The 19,055-nt window shown below is 46.2% G+C and overlaps 1 protein-coding gene across 1 annotated transcript; it reads right to left on the bottom strand.

Annotated features, from left to right (window-relative positions):
• Positions 1 to 1,461: 1,461 nt before the first annotated feature.
• Positions 1,462 to 18,952, bottom strand: LOC135912202 (uncharacterized). Its single transcript, XM_065444580.2, has 9 exons — positions 18,778 to 18,952; positions 14,419 to 14,505; positions 13,610 to 13,719; positions 9,078 to 9,110; positions 8,248 to 8,286; positions 7,189 to 7,497; positions 6,204 to 6,379; positions 5,087 to 5,283; positions 1,462 to 2,667 (listed from the first exon to the last, which is right to left on the bottom strand). Exons 2-9 carry the CDS (start codon positions 14,486 to 14,488, stop codon positions 2,315 to 2,317), a joined length of 1,287 nt encoding a protein of 428 aa, XP_065300652.2. The 5' UTR covers positions 14,489 to 14,505; positions 18,778 to 18,952; the 3' UTR covers positions 1,462 to 2,314.
• Positions 18,953 to 19,055: the final 103 nt, after the last annotated feature.

Raw genomic sequence — 19,055 nt, 5'->3', positions numbered from 1 at the left:
TGGCGCACACCGGACGACAAGCCGATCCGCTTATTCTGAGGCCGAATTGGTCAGGTGTCCCATCACTGCCGCAGTCGTTGCTCGCCTCCACCCCAAAACGCCTTTTGGTATCCCTCCACTTCGCCCCGAAGCGCTTCACCCCGCCGCTTCCTCCACGCTTCCGACGCCTCTGGTGCTGATCAGCGTTGCGCTTGCTGGACCCCACCACAACGTCGTCGGCCATGTCCGCCTCAACTTCGCCGCTATACTTCGCCGACGTGCTCAGGACCCACCCTGCCGGACAACTAGATGATGCGGCAACTCAAGATGGTGCTTCACTCTCCGATATGCCGCAAAATCCTCTCCTGACCCTATCAACAAGGCACAACCTCCTATATGTTCAAGTAGCTGGCACAAGTGCCGCAGCAATCATCGATACAGGCGCACGCATATCCATCATGAGCGCTCACGTTCGCCGTACTCTGAAGAATGTTCTCACACCTGCAACCACTCGTGTAGCACTCATCGCCGGCGCAAAATGCTTGGCGTAGTGGGAATGTGTAATGCCCGCAAAAGCATTGCTGGGCACTTTACAGCCGTCTTTTCCATCGTCCTCCTTTTGATTTTCGTTCTAGGAAGGAAGTTACACACACATACACACACACACGCATATATATATATATATATATATATATATATATATATATATATATATATATATATATGTGTGTGTGTGTGTGTGTGTTTGTGTTTGTGTGTGTGTGTTTGTGTTTGCGTTTGTGTTTGTGCGTGTGCGTGTGTGTGTGTATGTGTGTGTGTGTGTGTTTGTGTGTGTGTGTGTGTGTGTGTGTGTGTGTGTGTGTGTGACTTCCTATAAAAACTGAGTTACAAGTCAATGCTCGTGTGCTACCTTTGCCTTGTGTGGCGTTTCTTGTGCACGCTGCAGTTTTAGAATGTATATGCCACTCGCTTATTACTAACTTAGCAAACAGTCAAAGAGAAATATCTTGGTAGTTGACCTCAGGGGGTCACCATGCAACCTCCCTCACGCCCCCCCCCCATCTCGCCCCACAATCAAATATAAAGTAATACATGGAAATCACTGAAATATCTGTATTAAGGAAGAATTTGAAATAACCATGCATTCTCCTTACATGTCCAAGTGTTTCTCATGAAAAACATGTATAACACATGCGGAGTCGATAACTCACGTGAGTGGCGGTGTGTGCGGTACCATTTTAGCATGGATCGTGCGACTTTAGTGCTTGCATAAGTGCGCTACTTCATGCAGTGTTATGCAGTAATATCTGACTGTCGTTTCCAGTGTGAAATTACGACAGCAGCCAACGAGACAAGTGGCCAAGTTTCCGTATCGACGAACTTGTTCACAGACTCAGCAGGTCATGGCCGCAATTATATAGACGCCAGTGGCGTATTTTCGCAAGCACTAACGTTTTCTGGAATCTGTGGTATATCATGGCATTTATTTACACAAATCAACATGGCAACGTTTATTAGCCAATCTGGCAATCACAGACCAATGTTATAATGACATGACAAGATGCATCGCAAGTTCGCTTGTACATACAAACATACATATTTGCTTGTGAGTGAATGAACATGGCGTTAGCGCTTTGCTGAACAAGTCTTTCACTGACGCTCCACAGCTACCAAACATTTCCTTTCTTAATGTCAAAAAAAAGGAAGCAGCACCTTAGAATCTCTTCCTCGTTTCATTGCACATATTTTACAAGCAATGTTACCGGCTTCAAACTAAATCTGTGTTACCACTTCCTTTATGGCGTGTAAAATGTCAAGGCTGATAAGGGACGCCGAAGCAGCGTGCTACCCATCTGAATGGATATCTTTGATATTGATCTTCATTTGTTATTTTACTTTTTTTGCATTTTGCCACTGACAGCAGTACGCCAACGCCGCGGTGGGGAGTTATCCCTGTAATGCCCAAGCATAGTTCCACGTCCAGTAAAAGTAGAACACCTCATTGATGCCTATTTCTGGCCATCCAGAGCAAATTGACAAAAAAGAAGCAATGAAAACAATTTCGTGTTATAAAACTGAAAAGCCAATCAGTACAGTAATTATTTATTTGTAGTTGGATTGCTCAACTATCTGCAAATGAAAACTTACTTCATTGTATGAAAAATACTGCTATAGGCTAAGCGTAAGTTTTTGTCGTGCTGAAATCAGAATATTACGGTATCACTCTTCTGCGTATTATAAGTGATACGTCGGGCATCGCGGTAGGTAAAGGCGCAAGCTCTCGTTCAACAGTATAACGCCATGGCCACAAGAATAAAACAACGCATGTTTGTCTTCACGGCTTTAGGTTGCAAATACCCGACAGGCAGGACGATTTGTTGCTGCCGGTGCGGGCGTTGAACATTTCAACGAGTCGCTTGGAAACGGCGTCCACAGCCTTCACTTGAGCCCTGGCTATGGGAGCCCACGGATTGACTGGGGACAGGTTGGCGACGGCCGACACGGGGCTGATGGGTGACAGCGGGTTCAGTGGATTCCACGGACTCAGCGGACTCACGGGCGATGGACTGAAGATGCCCGGGCCTCCGTTGAGCTTACTCCGTCGGCCGTAGGCGCGGAACGTATCGGGGATGATTGTGAAGATGTCCTTGATGTCGGCGAGGACCCTGGATGACGACTTGGGGGGTTCTGCGTGGAGAAGATGTGTTGGCAGCGAGTCCAGATTTGGATGTAGTGATTTAGTGTAACTAACACGCATTGGCATAAAGTACCAGCATGCCGTTGAGACGAGGATGAGCTTCCAGCCTCAATATATGTACAGGCACCGACAAAAACTGCTGCTCCAGCTCCCCGCTGCGTGGAGTATACCACTTTTGTGGGCGCCTGTACATCGGCTGTCCCTTATATCTTACTCGAACGTACTGCACGCATTCATTGCGCTTACACATTTTCCGTTCTGTTAGAGGTGCTACAAGGAATTTATGCGGGATCTTGATCAACGTTTAAAAAAAAATGGATGTGGCTTAGGTAAGGTTAAGCCCAGGATGCGAAGCATACTAGCCTTTATTTTAGTTGTCGAACCACTGTTTAGCCTGGTGAACTGCTGTTGCTTGGCTATATTTGGTTCGGCTAGACGAAGAAACAACTCATGCATTACTGCTTCGCCTTCAAGAGTGGAACGCGACAGCGTTCCCGTCGACCCGCCAAGGGGTGTAAGACAATGGGCTACAGGGCAGCGACTACGCGCCCCGCATTGGACGCGGTGAGCGTCGAGCAAAGCAGCGTTCGGCGCGGCAACGAAATGTGCGCCTGAGCAAGAGACGCACGCCTTAGAAACAGCTCGTTTCTAAGGCAACACCGCATTCACTAGAGGCGCTTTTGTACCGCATTGAAGCATCGTACTCGTGGCTCAGTGGTAGCGTCTCCGTCCCACACTCCGGAGACCCTGGTTCGATTCCCACCCAGCCCATCTTGCAAGAGTTGAGCCAAAGCCACTTCTCCTCTGTCGTGACGTCACGGTGTCACGTGGTTTCAAGGCGACACCGCCGCGCCTGAGGAGCTCTCGTAATATGCTTCGCATAAAATGGCAGTGAGAAGATAGCGAAAATATGCTCAATTACATAGCATATGTATTGAAAGCTTTCAGGGGGACGTTGGCAGGCGTAGGTGGTGCAACGACACATGCCAGCCGGATGACATGGCGATGCCGCATGCGAATCTGCTGAGGATAAAGGCGTTACAACTTCCCATCATAGGGCATCCTTTTTATTGGTTACACCACCACGATCTTATCTTGAAGATGAGGGTAAATAATAAATTAAGCACATTTCTGCATACAGCTGTACCTAGGTGGACCGGGTTCAGTGATTGAATTTAGAAATTAATTTGATTAGGAAGCAACAGAGCAATTAAGACGACAACGAGAGGGATAACGGCACAGTACAAGTGCCAACTTCATCTATCTTTATTCACAAAAAAATCAGCAAATATAAGAAAAATCACAGAGATGCGCGCAAGGACCATAATGCATCATCTGTCAAACCGTTCAAGATATGACATTTCGCTTTTAAAGAGGGTCACGGAAGGATCAATAACAATTTCTTTTTTTTTCTCTTCTTTATATGGAATACTTCCAAAACATCAGGTGCGCATCTTTCGCAGCACTGCGCAACTTGCACTGCGTGTGACCGGGCGGCAGAACATTCGCCATGGAAACAATGCCTCTACTGCAAGAAGTGTGAACCACGGTTCAGAGAGATAGATTCTTGGCAGAAGCAAAGATACAAAGGTACGTGAGGTTTCGGAGGCATTCCATATAAAGAAGAGAGAAAAATCTGTGTTAGCGATCCTTCCATGACTCTCTTTAAAAGCGAAATGTGATGTCTTGAATGGTTTGGCAGATGACGCATTAGGGTCCTTGCGCGCATGTCTGTGATTTTCCTTTTATTTTCTGATTTTTCGTTGAATAAATATAAATCAAGCTGGTACTTGTCCTTTGTCGTTCTCTCTCTCGTGGTTGTCTTAGTTGGCGATGTTCCTTCCTAATTCAAGTATGCACCATCTAGCCCATACGGATGTTGTTCTGAACCATGTTTAGAAATTAATGGTTGCGCCAGACTCCAGAACTTCATAAAAGAAATGACAGAACAAGATGGTGGTCTAGCATATATCATTTGCTTGCTCTCTCCGATGACAGAGCATTTTTTTCTCAATTGCGTAAAAATGCAACGCTGCGGAAAGGCTGGAAAGCATAGTCACCAAAACGTCAGGTAAAATTCGAATCTATCTATTTGTCTGTCTGTCTGTCTGTCTGTCTGTCTGTCTGTCTGTCTGTCTGTCTGTCTGTCTGTCTGTCTGTCTGTCTGTCTGTCTGTCTGTCTGTCTGTCTGTCTGTCTGTCTGTCTGTCTGTCTGTCTGTCTGTCTGTCTGTCTGTCTGTCTGTCTGTCTGTCTGTCTGTCTGTCCGTCTCTCTCTATCTCTCTCTATCTATCTATCTATCTATCTATCTCTCTATCTAGCTATCTATCCACCCCTCTATCTATCTATCTATCTATCTATCTATCTATCTATCTATCTATCTATCTATCTATCTATCTATCTATCTCACCCGAGATAGATGCGGCAGCTCTCTTGCGGCCTACTAATCCCTCCGTCAGGTGGTTCTGCAGGCGTCCCGCGATGCTTTTGAGCGCGTCCAGTGTGCTCACAAGAGAGAGGGCGTTGGGAAGCTCTTGCGATGAGGCGCCCGCGGATGTCAGGTAGTTGTGCAGCTCGTCCAAGGTCTGCATGTACTCGGGCTCCTGGCTGCGCAGACGTCAGAGGCGACGGGGAAGCAGCGGCGTAAAAGACTCGAAAGACACGTCGCACGCGCGCACGTTAGCCGTGAGAATCCGGTAGTGGAGATGGATGGGAGGGGGCAGGGGGACAAGGGCTTCGCGTAACGTCAGTGTAGACCCATTGAAAATAATTAAGGTTTCGTGCGCATATTTGTGCTCTGGAACATGAAAACTTGTGGCACAACTCCTTCTCACTCCGAAAGAACAAACTTTACCATATGCAAGTTTATGAAGGGATAAAATGACGCATTCATTTATTTGTAATACCCTCAAGGCTCGAATGCATTACAGAGGGGAGTGGGAAAACGAGAAGCATAACAATGAAATACTGAAAATAAACAATGTAGCGTATTAGTAATTCCTAATTTTACAACACTATGTAATCAATGAACGTGAATTCAGTTGTCTTGAAACTTTAAAAGCATTCAGGTAATCTATCGTCAATCAATCAATATAGCAGTAGAAATAACGATGTATCAAGCGATAATGCCCCGAGAGACAGAGGGAGAGAGAGACGAAGGAAACTGGGAGACAGAAAGGATAACCGGAAAAAATAAAATTGGTTAGTTTCCCTGCACTGGGGGAAAGGGAGGTCAGAGATAAGAAAACAGCGAGTAAAAAGTGAAAGAAAAAGAGCACGTCCACGGAATGAGAATGCAGGATCGCAATGACACCAACGAACTTTATATGCGTGTGTGGAGGTTTCTTGTCCGCAACGAATTGCAGCAGTGCCTCCATCGATTTCGACTGCAATGGCTTACGTGGCTGGCATTTTAAATGAGTTTGTTCTGGCAATGAAGCGCGGTGAGCGTGGTATAGCGCAGTCGGGAGCAATAACCAGGAAGAGTGCTTTGCGGAGTATGGTGTGAGCCAATAGTTGCCACTGACCTCTCCTCCTTGACCTCTTCGACCTTGTCGCGTGCGTGCGCAAATCTTGTGGGCAGGGTGCGGACCATGTGGAAGAGGCCACGGGCTCTGTCCGGGTACTCCCGCAGAACGCCACGCAGGTCTCCGTGCAGGATGCGCTGCATGTCGCTCATCACTCGCCTGAAGTCAAATATCACCTGCGGCAGCCAACGAGTAGACAAGTGTAAAGCTAGTGTAAAGCCACCGTGCGATCAAAAGAGACATTAGCAAGAAACTACATTACAAACACCAGCTTGATCTAAACAATCAAGATATGTGCACGTGTAAGAATTCGTATATTGTATATAGTCGGGATATGACTACGAACAGGTCACGCCGAATACAGTCTGTGCACAAAACCTGTCCTGCTTGAAACTTGTCGGCTGCCTTGGCTTTCAAGTTAGGTAGACACATGCGGCTCTCATAGACACATTCTTAGCACACTCGTCAACGTACCACCATCCCCTACCAGTGCTACGTCTACTCTGCGTGGCCAGACAGGGCAGCTGAACGGGCAGGCCCGGTCACCCATGGCGGTCACGGCCTCGGTAAGGTTTATTGCTATTTTGATTGTACATGCCTTCGTAAGTTTTATTGCACATTCGACTTAATCCTACCGTGGTCTAAGTCTGTTTGCAGCAATGCAGAGGCATCGACGTTGTAGCTAGAGAATGCGCGCCCAAGCCGAACGTTGAGCTGCTCCCAGAGCAATCGATGGAGTCAGGGGATAAATCTCGCTTGACCTGTCAACTACAACCTTAAAGCGCCTCCAATAAATAGCTCTGAGATGGAGCTTGGGGCACTGCACGAACATTCGGAGGTGATCATTTCGATGTACCATAAGAATGCAAGAACTGGCATGGCTTCACAGTACTAAAGATAAAACTTTCACTGCCAGGATTTAATTTGCAAGAATGAAAAACTTCTCGACTTCCGTTAGTATAGCAGCGATGAACCGTCTTCTCACCTGAAGAATCTTCACCACTTCAGCAAGGACGGTGGGGTTTTTGTCAATGGGCTTGACGTTGGTAAACGCGTCCGTGATGCTCGTCAAGTCAGGAATCTGTGGGGCCTCAGGAATGTGAGGCTTGGATTCTGCCGGTGGCGGCGTTTCCTTCTTGCTCTCAGGTTCTGCAGGTTCTGCAGGTCCCGCGGCCGCTTTTTCAGGGGGAGGTGGCACGTCGTCTTCCACTGGTTCTTCTTCGGAAGATTCCTCTGGTTCTGGGGCAGGGGGCTTCAGTTCATCCTGAAGCCTTCCCAGCTCCTTTCTGGCACACTAAAAGCAGAAAACCGAGTTCGCACAACAGCAGTCATTAATAAAAAGTTCTCGTCCAACTGAAGGTTGCAAAAATGAACATTTGGCTAATAACTGTCGAAGTTATATGCACAAAAGCTTAAGAAAGAAAAAAGGAAGCAGACAGAAAGAGACCCAATACTAACTTATGTGCCACTAGCTTCGACAGCTCTATAGCAACAATACTAACGTTGTACTTGGCTACTAATCCTCAGCGTTCCATTTGCTAACTTTATGGAAGGTAATTTACGAAGGTTTCTCTCCTGTAAGCAGTGCTTTTCATTGACATACCACCTTCGCTAATATGTTTTTTGTTGCGTTGTTCGTCGAACCCTGTTCTTATGAACTGATATCTTATGTGAACATATGCAAATAGTGCTTTTGGACAGGGTGCTTAGCAATGAATTGTGTGGATTAAAGGCTTCATGACCCTGTATTCACACAGGGCAAGAGACCAGGAGAGTGGCGCCAAAAAAATCAAGGCATGGGCGTTCTGTGCACCATGACATGAGTTTCTGCCAAATCCTGCCAAATCCTGAGCTAGACATAATTAATAAAACACTGCAATATATCCAGGCTTGTCTCATTGTTCTACATAATTGCACTGGGCGACGAGACGTCTCTCAAGTCGGATCAAAGATACATGTTTCATTTGAGTTTGATTACAAATATGAAGCAGCAGTAACTGCCAAATGGAATTATTAAGACCAGTGTTCATCACGAACGCCTTACCTGCGTAAAGGCCTCAGCTGGAGCAACCAGGCCATGTTCCTGAATATTTGAAGAAGAGGGCATTGGTTACGATTACGAACAAAGCGCAAGTCAGCTGTCATTGAACATAGTATTTGTTTGTTAATTGCACATTTAGTCGCATATTATTTAGTTCCCAACGTCCACCTTCGTTTAAAGTAAGGAAATTTATTCACTTCTTTCTTTCTAACATATGATCAACGAAAGCTGTATTTCTGTTAAAACTTTGGAATCTACTTGTTGTACATAAGAAAAAGGAAGGTTCGAGGGAGAAGGGTAAGTGCTTCTGAACGAAATTGAATTTCTCAGGGGCGTAGGGGCTCAGTGCCTTAAAAATAAAGAAACTATATTTGTTTCTGGTGCAGTCAATGTTTTTCTCTGCAGGCATTCTTTTGGTTTGATTAGTACTTCTCCCACAGCATAAACGAGTGTTTTCTGCATAATATTGAGATGCACTAGTGCCGGTCGCTTAAATGGCCTGGTGTTATCACGCATAAATGTGTGGCTTTCTGATTGAATGACATATCAAAATATGTACCATGGACGTCACCGCAATAAAACGAGCTTTGGTTTCTGTACGTCTTACATTGACAAAACCAATTCAAATGCATTTTTGTGGTACATCGCATAAGGATTTCACTAGAGAAGTTATCCCCCTTTACCAACTTTCCACATTTGTGGATTGGAAGACTTTTATGATTCTTACGATAACAATCTATGATCCCGAACTCTTTCTCTACGTTGTTTTTGGAAGGAACCAACGTGAGGTACAAGTCTACAGGTTGCCCCTAGATTGACTTCGCAATACTTACGTTCTCGGTCACTCCTTCCTGGGACTTTAGGCACTGCGTAAAACAGAGAAAATGGTATGTTATGACAATGATAAACTTATGTCAAACGAAATTCAATCACCCGGGGACCGTTTACTATATCTATATTTGATGTTAGTTGCCTTGCAAATGAAGCCTAACGAACTTGAAAATATTTGGGGCCTCGCTGAGCATACATTCACGGCTTGAGCACGATGGTTCGTAAACATTTTTCCTTCAATATAAATGGTTTAGAGAGCGAGAAAGAGAAACAAGGAGGTAGGTGTGGGGACGCTACCCAAAGACGCGCCTTTGTTGGCCATCCTACACTTGGGTTGGGGAAAGGGGGGAAGAATGACTTAGACATACTCAAAGTTTAGAGTTTCCTTTTCCATAAAGGCTTTAGATCCATGGGATCCATGGAACGACCTGGGGACACTGGACCTCGCGCTTTGTTTCGATGAAGACACTTACATGGGCTAGTTGGTTGCTGGCTCGATGGAACATGGTTATAAACGGCGCGTTTTGAGGACGGGACACAGAAAGAATGCACAGAGGACAGTCGCCGACTTTTTCCCAGACTATAAACAATACCTTAATGGTCTATGGGTAACGAATGGATGCACCGAAATTGTCTAAAAAATTTTTTCTAAATTTTAATGCAGTTTGTTTTTCTGGAAATTTCGTAGACCAGACCACAAGTCTTTCAACGAGGCAGAACTGTCTAGACTCCGTTTCATACATCAGACGCAACGCTGTGGAAGCTCCGCGAGTAGTGCGGTCTCCAAAGTTTATCACTCCGCGCTTTCCGTCTATGGTTCGCTGGGCGCCAGCGGCGTTTGCTCGCGCGAGCATGCATACGTGAGGATGCCGCAACGGGATGCAAATAAAGAACAACGAAAAGCAAATTGATATAAAACAACGTTTTAGCAGCCGAATGGGCGCATGGTTTGTATGCTTCTAAGGGTAAATTGGTATTTTCATTCAGAGCTGACCTTGTATAAACATTTTCACAGAAATCGGTCAAAAGACACCGAACTGTTTCTAAGTGCGAATGCAGCTACTGCAAAAAGTCTATCTAGCCTCCACAGCGTTGCACCTGATGTGTGAACCATATGACTAGCAAGCAGTCTATAGACGCTTGTGCCGCTGCATGGGATTGTCCATACTGCATCTATAGGCCGCGTTGCCATCAGTGGTTCTGTGTAGGAAAATGCCGCTAATTTCGACGGCCGCCGACACAGCAGCGTTCTACAGGCACCGCTGAATAGTCCTCTGCTGCGTAGACTACATTCGACTGATTAAGTGCAAAGTACGCATTTACCTGGAAATTTCTAATTTTAAGGCATGCATAGTCTTATCGTGCTGGCACTATGGCATCGTTAGTACGCACTTCCCGGCCTACCTTTCGGCTTGTTGAAGGGAGGCGTGGCAACTGCTGTACCCAAGACGTTAGTCTGTTCTTAGATGAGCGGTGGACATTTCGCGTTAAAATAAAAGCTATTTTGCCTCTCTCTCTATCTCTCTCTATTATTTAGCAAAGACATTGTGTTCAGATCTGCGCGTTCGCTCAAGACTGCATCCTGTGTGTGTTTCCTGTCCAGCTTTTTCTCGTGCTGCTCGCACAGCTGCACGACGGAGCAGCTACACTTCGGAGCTTCATGGCACGCGAAAATGCATGGCCCTTGCGGAAGTCAACGAGTCCCAGGAACAGTGGCCTCCATTTCCTGGCTCCTTCTAACCTAGCTCTAACCTAGCACCCGGGCTATACTCAGTTGTGAAGAAACTTCCCTGTACTAGCTGCTTGCTTGGTATCGCGTTTACTAAGGCACTGTTCGTTCATATTTGGATGGGCCAACAGCCGTACACCTGCGACACTTGTGGCTACGAAGAAAATATGTCAGACCTTCCGTGCATTCGCCCGTGTCACAGCACGGTGAGGAAGGTGCTGTGTACCACACTAGAGACACTGAACACAGCCGGTCACTGTTCGAACAAAACATACCTGGACTGCAGTGACTACGAACGCGTGCTAGATGCAGCCGGAGAGCAACAGTTCACTTCCTGCAGTCTATGTTTTGTTTTAAAATTATGTTTGGCAGTTCACAATGTTCATTGACTCATGAAATAGGTTGGGATATCGACTTGTGCCGCTTTAATGTTACGCACCCATTCCTGTTTACGGGCTAGCCCTTTCTCCCTTTCCATCTTTTTAAATCTGCTTTCCTTTTGTCCCCGTGCAGGTATAACAAACCGGGCTTTTTCAGCCCCACTGCTTTTTCAGTTGCCTCTCCCTCTTTCTCTCTCTCTCTCTCTCTTTGAGCTGGCAGAGCACTTGTGCCGTTATGATCCAATCAGTAATAGTCGCCTTAGTTGCGAATATTTGGCAATTTTTATAGGCTACACCATGAATGTACAGCACAGGGGATCTGTGGAGTTTGGAGAATCAAACTAGGCGTCAATAATAAGTCCATAATGATGAGTACCAGAATATTATTTTTCGCTCCGTGCGCTTTTATCTCTCGTGTAACTGGGAAAAAAATTATGTTTTGCAGTTCACTGTGCTCAGTGACTCATGGTAGGCAGTTATGTGCAGGCTGGGACATATGCCAACTTGCAACAAAAGTAGCTGCACACAGTACTGAAGGCGAGCTCGGGGCTATACTTTTGTTTATAGCTGCAGCGAAGGACGTATCCGCAGTAATAGGCATTTGTTATTTAATTCTTCGACATGGTTAGGTCGAAGAGATGATATATGCACAAATGCATTGAAAATTCAAACAAAAGTTGCGAAAGTAACGCCATAACGGTCCTATGCCTTGCCCATGTTCCTGCAGTAACCTGAAAATAGTATCTCAAGGTGAGACACGACCCGTTTTCCATTTTATCATTTTTTTCCATTTCATTTTTTTTTTCTCACTCATTTTCCTGAGTGTTTTCCAAACCGCACTGCTGGATTAGCTGGACCAATCAGACAGCGAACATCCGCGCATAAAGACCACTCCCTCAAACGCTTTTCAATGTTTCTCGAGCTGGAAACGGTGCGCGGGCATTTTCCTTAATTGGCCACATTTTTTTCTTTCTTTAACTGGCCATTTTTTTCTTAACAAGCCATAAACGCTCGTTTTCGGGCTGTGAGCTTCCAGTATAAATGCCGCGGGCATGGAGGCCCTCGCACCGTATTTCGGCCTCACACGAGGCCAGCGGTGGATGCAGGACGAAGGTGATTAATAACGCCATCTGGTTTGATTTGCACGAAAAGCTAGCAGCAAACCGTTTATAGACATTGTAGCTTATTTTTGTAAGGGCTGTCTTTTGGTCTCCTCAAGGCATCTCACTGCATCGCGATAAATAACTGACGCGGAGAAAAACACGGGATAAACGAATATGAGTTTCCCAAATTCGTCAAACGTTCGCACGCTGAAGCATGCTCAGATTAGCTCTGCGTGCCAAACGCTTGGAGACTGTTGCTTAAGGTACGCTAAGCGCCTCAGACAGTACTTGAATGGAATTTACGTATCCATTAGTTCTTCGTCGCGCACTTCAGATAACAAATATCTTTGTTATAAGTTCCACAAGCTTCCCGAAATCGTTGCAGAAAGCTTATGTATTTCTCGAAAAAGAATTTTGAGGAAAAGCGGCATGTGCTTTGCTTTCTTACTTTTCCTTATCTCTGGAGTTCAGGTGCCTTCAACCGCCGATTATATAAACTTGACCCCACGCTACGGCTACAAGTGCCCCCTAGCCTTTCCCGCGGTGAAGCAACCTTGCTGTACTGCTTGTGGCTGGGAGTGGCGTTCACAAACTCATATTCCTTTCGTTTGGGAATGGCCGAGAGCACGATGTGCGATTCCTGGGGGTGCGAGGAGACCATCGAACACCTATTGTGTACCTGCCCCCGCTACGATGTACAACGTCTCTCTCTGCAGGAAACTTTGCACCGACTCGACTTACGACCGTTCACCGAGTCAAAGATACTCGGACCGTGGCCACACCCGTTCCTGGCACGAAAAGCGAATCGTGCATTACTGCAATACTTGAGATACCCCGGTTTAAGAGACCGTTTATAGTGTCCCTGTGCATAGTGTACCGCCCACACGTACTCAGTGCTCACTCTCTCCCTTTCTCCTTTTTCTATTCCCCTTTCCCCCACCCCCAGTGTGGGGTACCAAACCGGATACTCTTCTGGTTGACCTCCCTGCCTTTCCTGTCCTTGCTTTCTCTCTCTCTCTCTCTCTCTCCTTCATATTTCTTGCACAGAGAAACAGGGAGAAAATGGTGTCTCAACAGTAAAACTTTGTCCATACATTGTTACTGCCTTCCTTATTTGTGCAAAATGCTGTCAAGGTACGCTTTCATGTCGCGTTAGCAAATATTGCTTTATAACGAACTGCTGTGTTTGCAATATGTAAGTTTGTACAACTGTAATAATCCAAGCATGCAAGCAAGAAAGGCTTAGATAAAATAAAATCTATGAATATCCTAATGAACAAGGTTTCTGCGGGAAAATCTTAATGGCTTGTAACATGACTCACTTCAGGTATGGCGGACTGGATGGGGACGTCAGTTTTTACGAGCTCGTCGCTGTCTGGAAGCTTGATGCTGATGGGTATGTTGTCTACAAATTTGACGGCAGCAGGTGCTCCTGATGATGAAAGCAAACAGAAATCAGTTTCCGCCCAAATACGCGCAGATGAATTCCTTATAACAAGGGATTAAAGGGGTGCAAGCCTGAACTTAAAAAAAAAGGCATTGCAAATTTTACACTTACATCTTCCTTAGATATCAAAATAGCGCTCTCAATTCGTGCGCTTCCGGGCCATGTACTTTAATCTGTATACAAGCCTCACCCTCCCCCCCTCCTTTAGGCTACCCAAATTAGCTAAAGCCTAAAAGCTGAGTTGCATAGCGATGAAACTTACTGCCTTATTTTGGAAAGAACAACAGCATTTTCTGCAGCTTTGCAGCAAAGCCAGGTCTGTACACATGTAGGTAACTTACTGATGCGATTTCTTGAGATAGAGGTAGCTTCCTGACACGTATTTCTCGATAAGGATGCAAAGCTTTATTTGCGCCATGCACAAAAGTCAATAACGACGTCAGAACGCTATTTTTAGTGTTAACAGAACTCTGGGCACAGTTTAACAAACATTTTTCTAATGTCATGTGTCCTTCAAAGCTACCTGAACATTTCAAGTCACAGAACTAGATCGTCTGGCCAGTCATCTAGGCCCCCAAATGCAAACACGACAATACATATTCCCATGATTTCTTGCTCCATTCACTGGACTTGTATGTAACATTGATGCTTCGCAAGTTTACATCATTTATTGCCTTTACTCACCTTGTAGAAATGGCACGGCCATGGCTGCAACTGCTATAAGCAGAAGCATTCTAGCCGTTCTGTCTACCATGGCTGATGTTTCTAAACCTGCAACAAAACAATTCAAATTACCTTCAGTGGCTGCACGTGTAGGTGCTACAAAATGTGGAAGCGGAAGCTTTGCAATAACTTTTAAATAGGCTCTTTGTTTTTATTATCACAATATTTAGCCTACAACAAAAAAATCAGTGCCTTTCCGCTTTGCGAAAAAGGATGACGAGCGAAGCCTTGTTTGTGGGCCCCTCAATGGCGAACTGCACCTACGCCGCGGGTCGGCCCGGCATCGCACTACCTTCGTGATCGGTCCATGAATGAGGAGCGCTTAAAGGGACCCTGAAACGATTTTGACGATTTTCTACAAACGTACTGAATCGTTAGAGTAGGTCCTTCTGATCATTAATTGACACATCTAAGTGCTCTGCGTAAAGCGTGTAATTTATTATAAGGTTTTAAAAATGCACATCGCTGTCGATCGCAGCGTACTGCTCGGCGGAATTTTAAGCCGCCCCTACCCATATGATGCAAATAACCCATATGACGTCACATGGGCGAGCTATCTGATTGGCTGACCAGGGCGCGTGGTCGATAATTTTTCCAACTTTATGGTGAACAAATGATGCTCATAATAGTTGGAATGTTAGTTACTTTGTTTTTGTAAAAAGAAAATAACTTAAAGAGAATACACAAGAATAGTTTTTTAGTACACTTGAGCAATTCCGGCACACAGCAAGTGTCGTCTGCTTGTGTTACAACGTGCGCAGTCTTTGACGAGAGCTCCGCCGTCAGTGTCGATCAGTCTTTTCGTGAGCACGATGAATCACCCTTGTTGCGTTGTGTGCTGCAGACGTAGCGACTGGAAAGATGTGAAGTTGCGAAATCGTGTCCCTCTGCAAGGCAGCATACGAGCGAACTGGCTGCTGCGCATCGGACTGCGGCTATCCGATAGGCGCCAGGATTTGCACGTTTGTGGCCGTCACTTTACAGCGGAAGATTACTAACGCAATAGCGTTTCGCAAGTCCGGTATTAGGGCAAACACAAGCGCAAGGGGACAGGGTCTGGCCGCTTGACTGTGTCGGGATGAGCCATGAGATGAGCAGAAAGGTAAATGTGAATGGTCTGCACGGTGCAACCACCTGGTGGCACAGAGCTCAATCATACACAGTGGCAGCAACGAAGTGCATTCTTCTTTGCTGCTGGTGTGTATTTTTCGCAGGAGTGTAATCATCAACACGTTGTTCTTATAAATGTTTAAAATGTTTTACACTTGGTTAAAGCAATATTAGCGCTTCGTTTGACTGGTTAAGCGCTGCGCCAACAAGTGTATGGACCGTGCATACCGATCAGGCTGCTCACGTACGTCTACTCTGAAGTTCCTTCATCAGCTTGAGTTTATGCCTCCAGTCATTTGCCGAAATGTTCAGCTTGCCTGTGGTTACCGGAATACCGGCCACCTTCGGCGCTACGACAGAATGCTCGCAACGCACGCTGCTTCGATGGCTCTCGGTCGACGGCCAAGGGGCCAGCGGAGAGGTCTCGCGCGGGAGGAGGCGTGCTCCAACAACCGGAAGTGGACGATGTGACGTCGCATCGTGACGCAGGCCCAGTGAAGGCGGAGCTTAGCGCCGCTCGCTCGGCGAGCGAGTTGAGGAGGAAAGGCATGGCTAGGGAGGAGGGTAACTTCTAATCGCTTGTAACTCCATTAATACGTAACGCTTTACTTAGATTGTGGTGCGAATGTTCTACTTAAGCTGTACCCTATGCGCCTACAAAATTTGTCCGAACCGTTTCAGGGGCCCTTTAAAGGGAAGCTGAAAGGTTTTCCAGAAAAAATGAGTGAACATCTGTACATAATGGTTTTCAACCCTCCGAATTCGAATATCGTATCCAAATTGAGCGAAAGAAAGCGCAAATATATTTTATTTTGACGAAAAGTGCAGCAGCGGACACGCCCAGCTCGTGCGTCTCGTTTCCGCCTGTGACGTCAACTCTGCGTCGTGACGTCAACTCTGCCGCTGCCGACCGCTGCCGCTACACATGAAGCGCGGTGCCAGGTAGTTTGGTGCTGTTTTCTGAGACGGTAATGGAAAATTTAGAGAGACTGCGTCTTTCTGAGGAGTTCGGCGTTACTCCCTACATGTACGAGCCGATTGCGAAGAGCCGGCCTCTCGAAGAAGCAAACGATGCTGGTGCGAGCAGTGCTTTAGACGCGAACGAAAGCAAAGCCTTGTGATCTCCTCGTGTTGGAAATGCTCTTTAGTGAGTGTGTTTTTTCCAAAGCGATCTAGTGATCTCGGCGATCTTTCGGTGATCTAGTGAGCTAGTTTCCGGTCAAACAACTGTAGTGTTGTGTTCCTGCATGCCTCCTCGTGGAACGTAAGCGGGGATGCGATCGTCGGCATTTGTGCGCTGTCCAAAGCTGTCGGCAATCTACAAAGACGGTTTAAACGCGCGAAAAGCTTCCCGGTTCATGCGGTACGTGTAGCGACCTTCATCTGTTGACTACCACTCACGTTGACTACCACTCACGTTGATTACCACTCACGTTGACTACCACGCACGTTGACTACCACTCTACATACACGCAGACGCACCAACAAAGGAATGCAGGGTCGATCGAAGCAGATACACGATGGCACGCACGCAGAAACAAGCGCGGTCAGGCACGGTCGCGGACGCTGCGAAGGAACGAAGCAGAGTTGACGTCACAACACCGCGGTTTCCGGTTTCCGCTCCGCTCGCTCACTCAAAGGGGGGCGGAGCTACAGCGCAATTTCAACCGACGATTACGTCGCTCCTAATTGAAAAACAAAAACCCAAATTTTACCGACATGGTTTATAAGGTTCCCGCATCCGTATATGAGCGTCTTATTGAATTCGACAGACTCTTCAGCTTCCCTTTAACGCCTGCTTCACCTGCGCTCCGGATCGGCCTGATATTGCACTTTCTTTGTGATCGGCGCACGTATGGGGGAGTGTTTAACACCTGCTTCACTTCCACCGCGGGTCGGCCCGGTATTGCACTATCTTCGGGATTTTTTTTTTTCCTATACGCGGACACAATAGTGGGGAACGTAGGCCTTAACCGCTTCGCTTTAAAAGAAACTTCATGTAAAGTCTGGTGGTGTTGTTCAGATGGTTACAGGACATCGTAAATCGTGGCATTTCGTACTGCTATCTCGATATTTTACATATCACTGAGTGATAAATAAACTATAACTAAACATTTCCGAAGAATTTCGTGTGGTTCCTGAATAGTTTTCCTTTTGTTTACAGAAAAAAGTACGCCCTGGTGTACAATAGTGCCCATTGTTTCTTAAGTGAATTATGGTAATCACTAGCCGTGTGTTCGAACCGGGGTAGGTAATTGCACGGTGGCAGTGAAAACAAATGCTTTTTTTTTCTCCATATAGTTTCTTGTTAAATGCGTTTCATAACAGAACAGGCCTTTTTTTCTGGCAAGTGTACAAGTCACAAGTAGATGTAATCATACGAGGAAAGTTGAGGCGTAAAAATACGACAACAACGGGGAGGATAGTCTACCTGGAAGTTCCTCGAGCACTGCCTCATATTCGCAGCTAGAAAGCTGTGAATATGTTTTACTTGTTGCCTGATCCACTCTGTTAAAAAAAATGGAGGCCTCGCTATTTACCGCTGTGACGCACATATTTAGAGAAGTTATACTTTAGTACTATACGAGTATGTCTTGTAGTAGGAAGGCGTCCGAAATTATGTGGCGTCATGGGCCCCATGATTTACACGCGCCCTCTTCCCTCATTCAATAATTACTTGATGAATTTTATATTGGTTTTTGGACAGGGACGTTTAGAAGATCAACGCTGCGTAATCACGCACTTATAACTTTTTTATTACAGAATGATTGCAATAAGGGGGTAAGCCTGCTTTAGGCGAAATAAAATGTCATGTTGACTATGTGCAAAGACGCGCGCGAGTAAAATGCTGTTCTCAAGTATTGCCAGCAAGCGCTATGAAGATTCAGACTGGTGAAGCTCTGCGTTTCTTTGAGCTTACTGTTCCCACGATTGCTGTGTAGAGTTCAACTCTGGGAAGGCTCAATCCAGCATTCATAAATAAGCATTGCCAGCAGAACGCACATCGCAACTTCGACGATTACATTCACACTACACTTCGTGGTCGCCTAGCGCTTCAGAAGTACGGGTGCCTTCTCCATTAAGATTTAGAGTAATGCAAACCGTTTCGTTGCTGTGTGCTATGGGCTTCAATGAAAGCAAGCTCAGCTGCAGTTCGACTTCTAGGCTTTCTAGGCAACCCATGGACGAAACCACAAGAGGTGTACTGACCTGATTACTCAGAGCGATGCAAGTATCCCAACAGTTCGCGAAGACCAATGTTGCGGACTGTTTACTCCCCGAAGTAAGTCTGAGGCATCGGCACTCGCCTGTTAAGAGACAGAGCAAGCACACTGCCCGATGACGTCAGCAACGCAAGCGACGCGAGCGCCGGTAACGCGTCGCCATTCGCCGCCGACGGTGAGAGGATTAACGCGGAGAAAAAACTTTCCCCTTGTCGCCATGCCCGCTAGGTCCACTCACTAACACACGCACAAGCAAACACATGC

Source organism: Dermacentor albipictus, chromosome 10 (genome assembly GCF_038994185.2).
Source record: "Dermacentor albipictus isolate Rhodes 1998 colony chromosome 10, USDA_Dalb.pri_finalv2, whole genome shotgun sequence".
NCBI classification, from domain to species: Eukaryota; Metazoa; Arthropoda; class Arachnida; order Ixodida; family Ixodidae; genus Dermacentor; species Dermacentor albipictus.
This window is presented reverse-complemented; position numbering and strand designations above follow the sequence as displayed.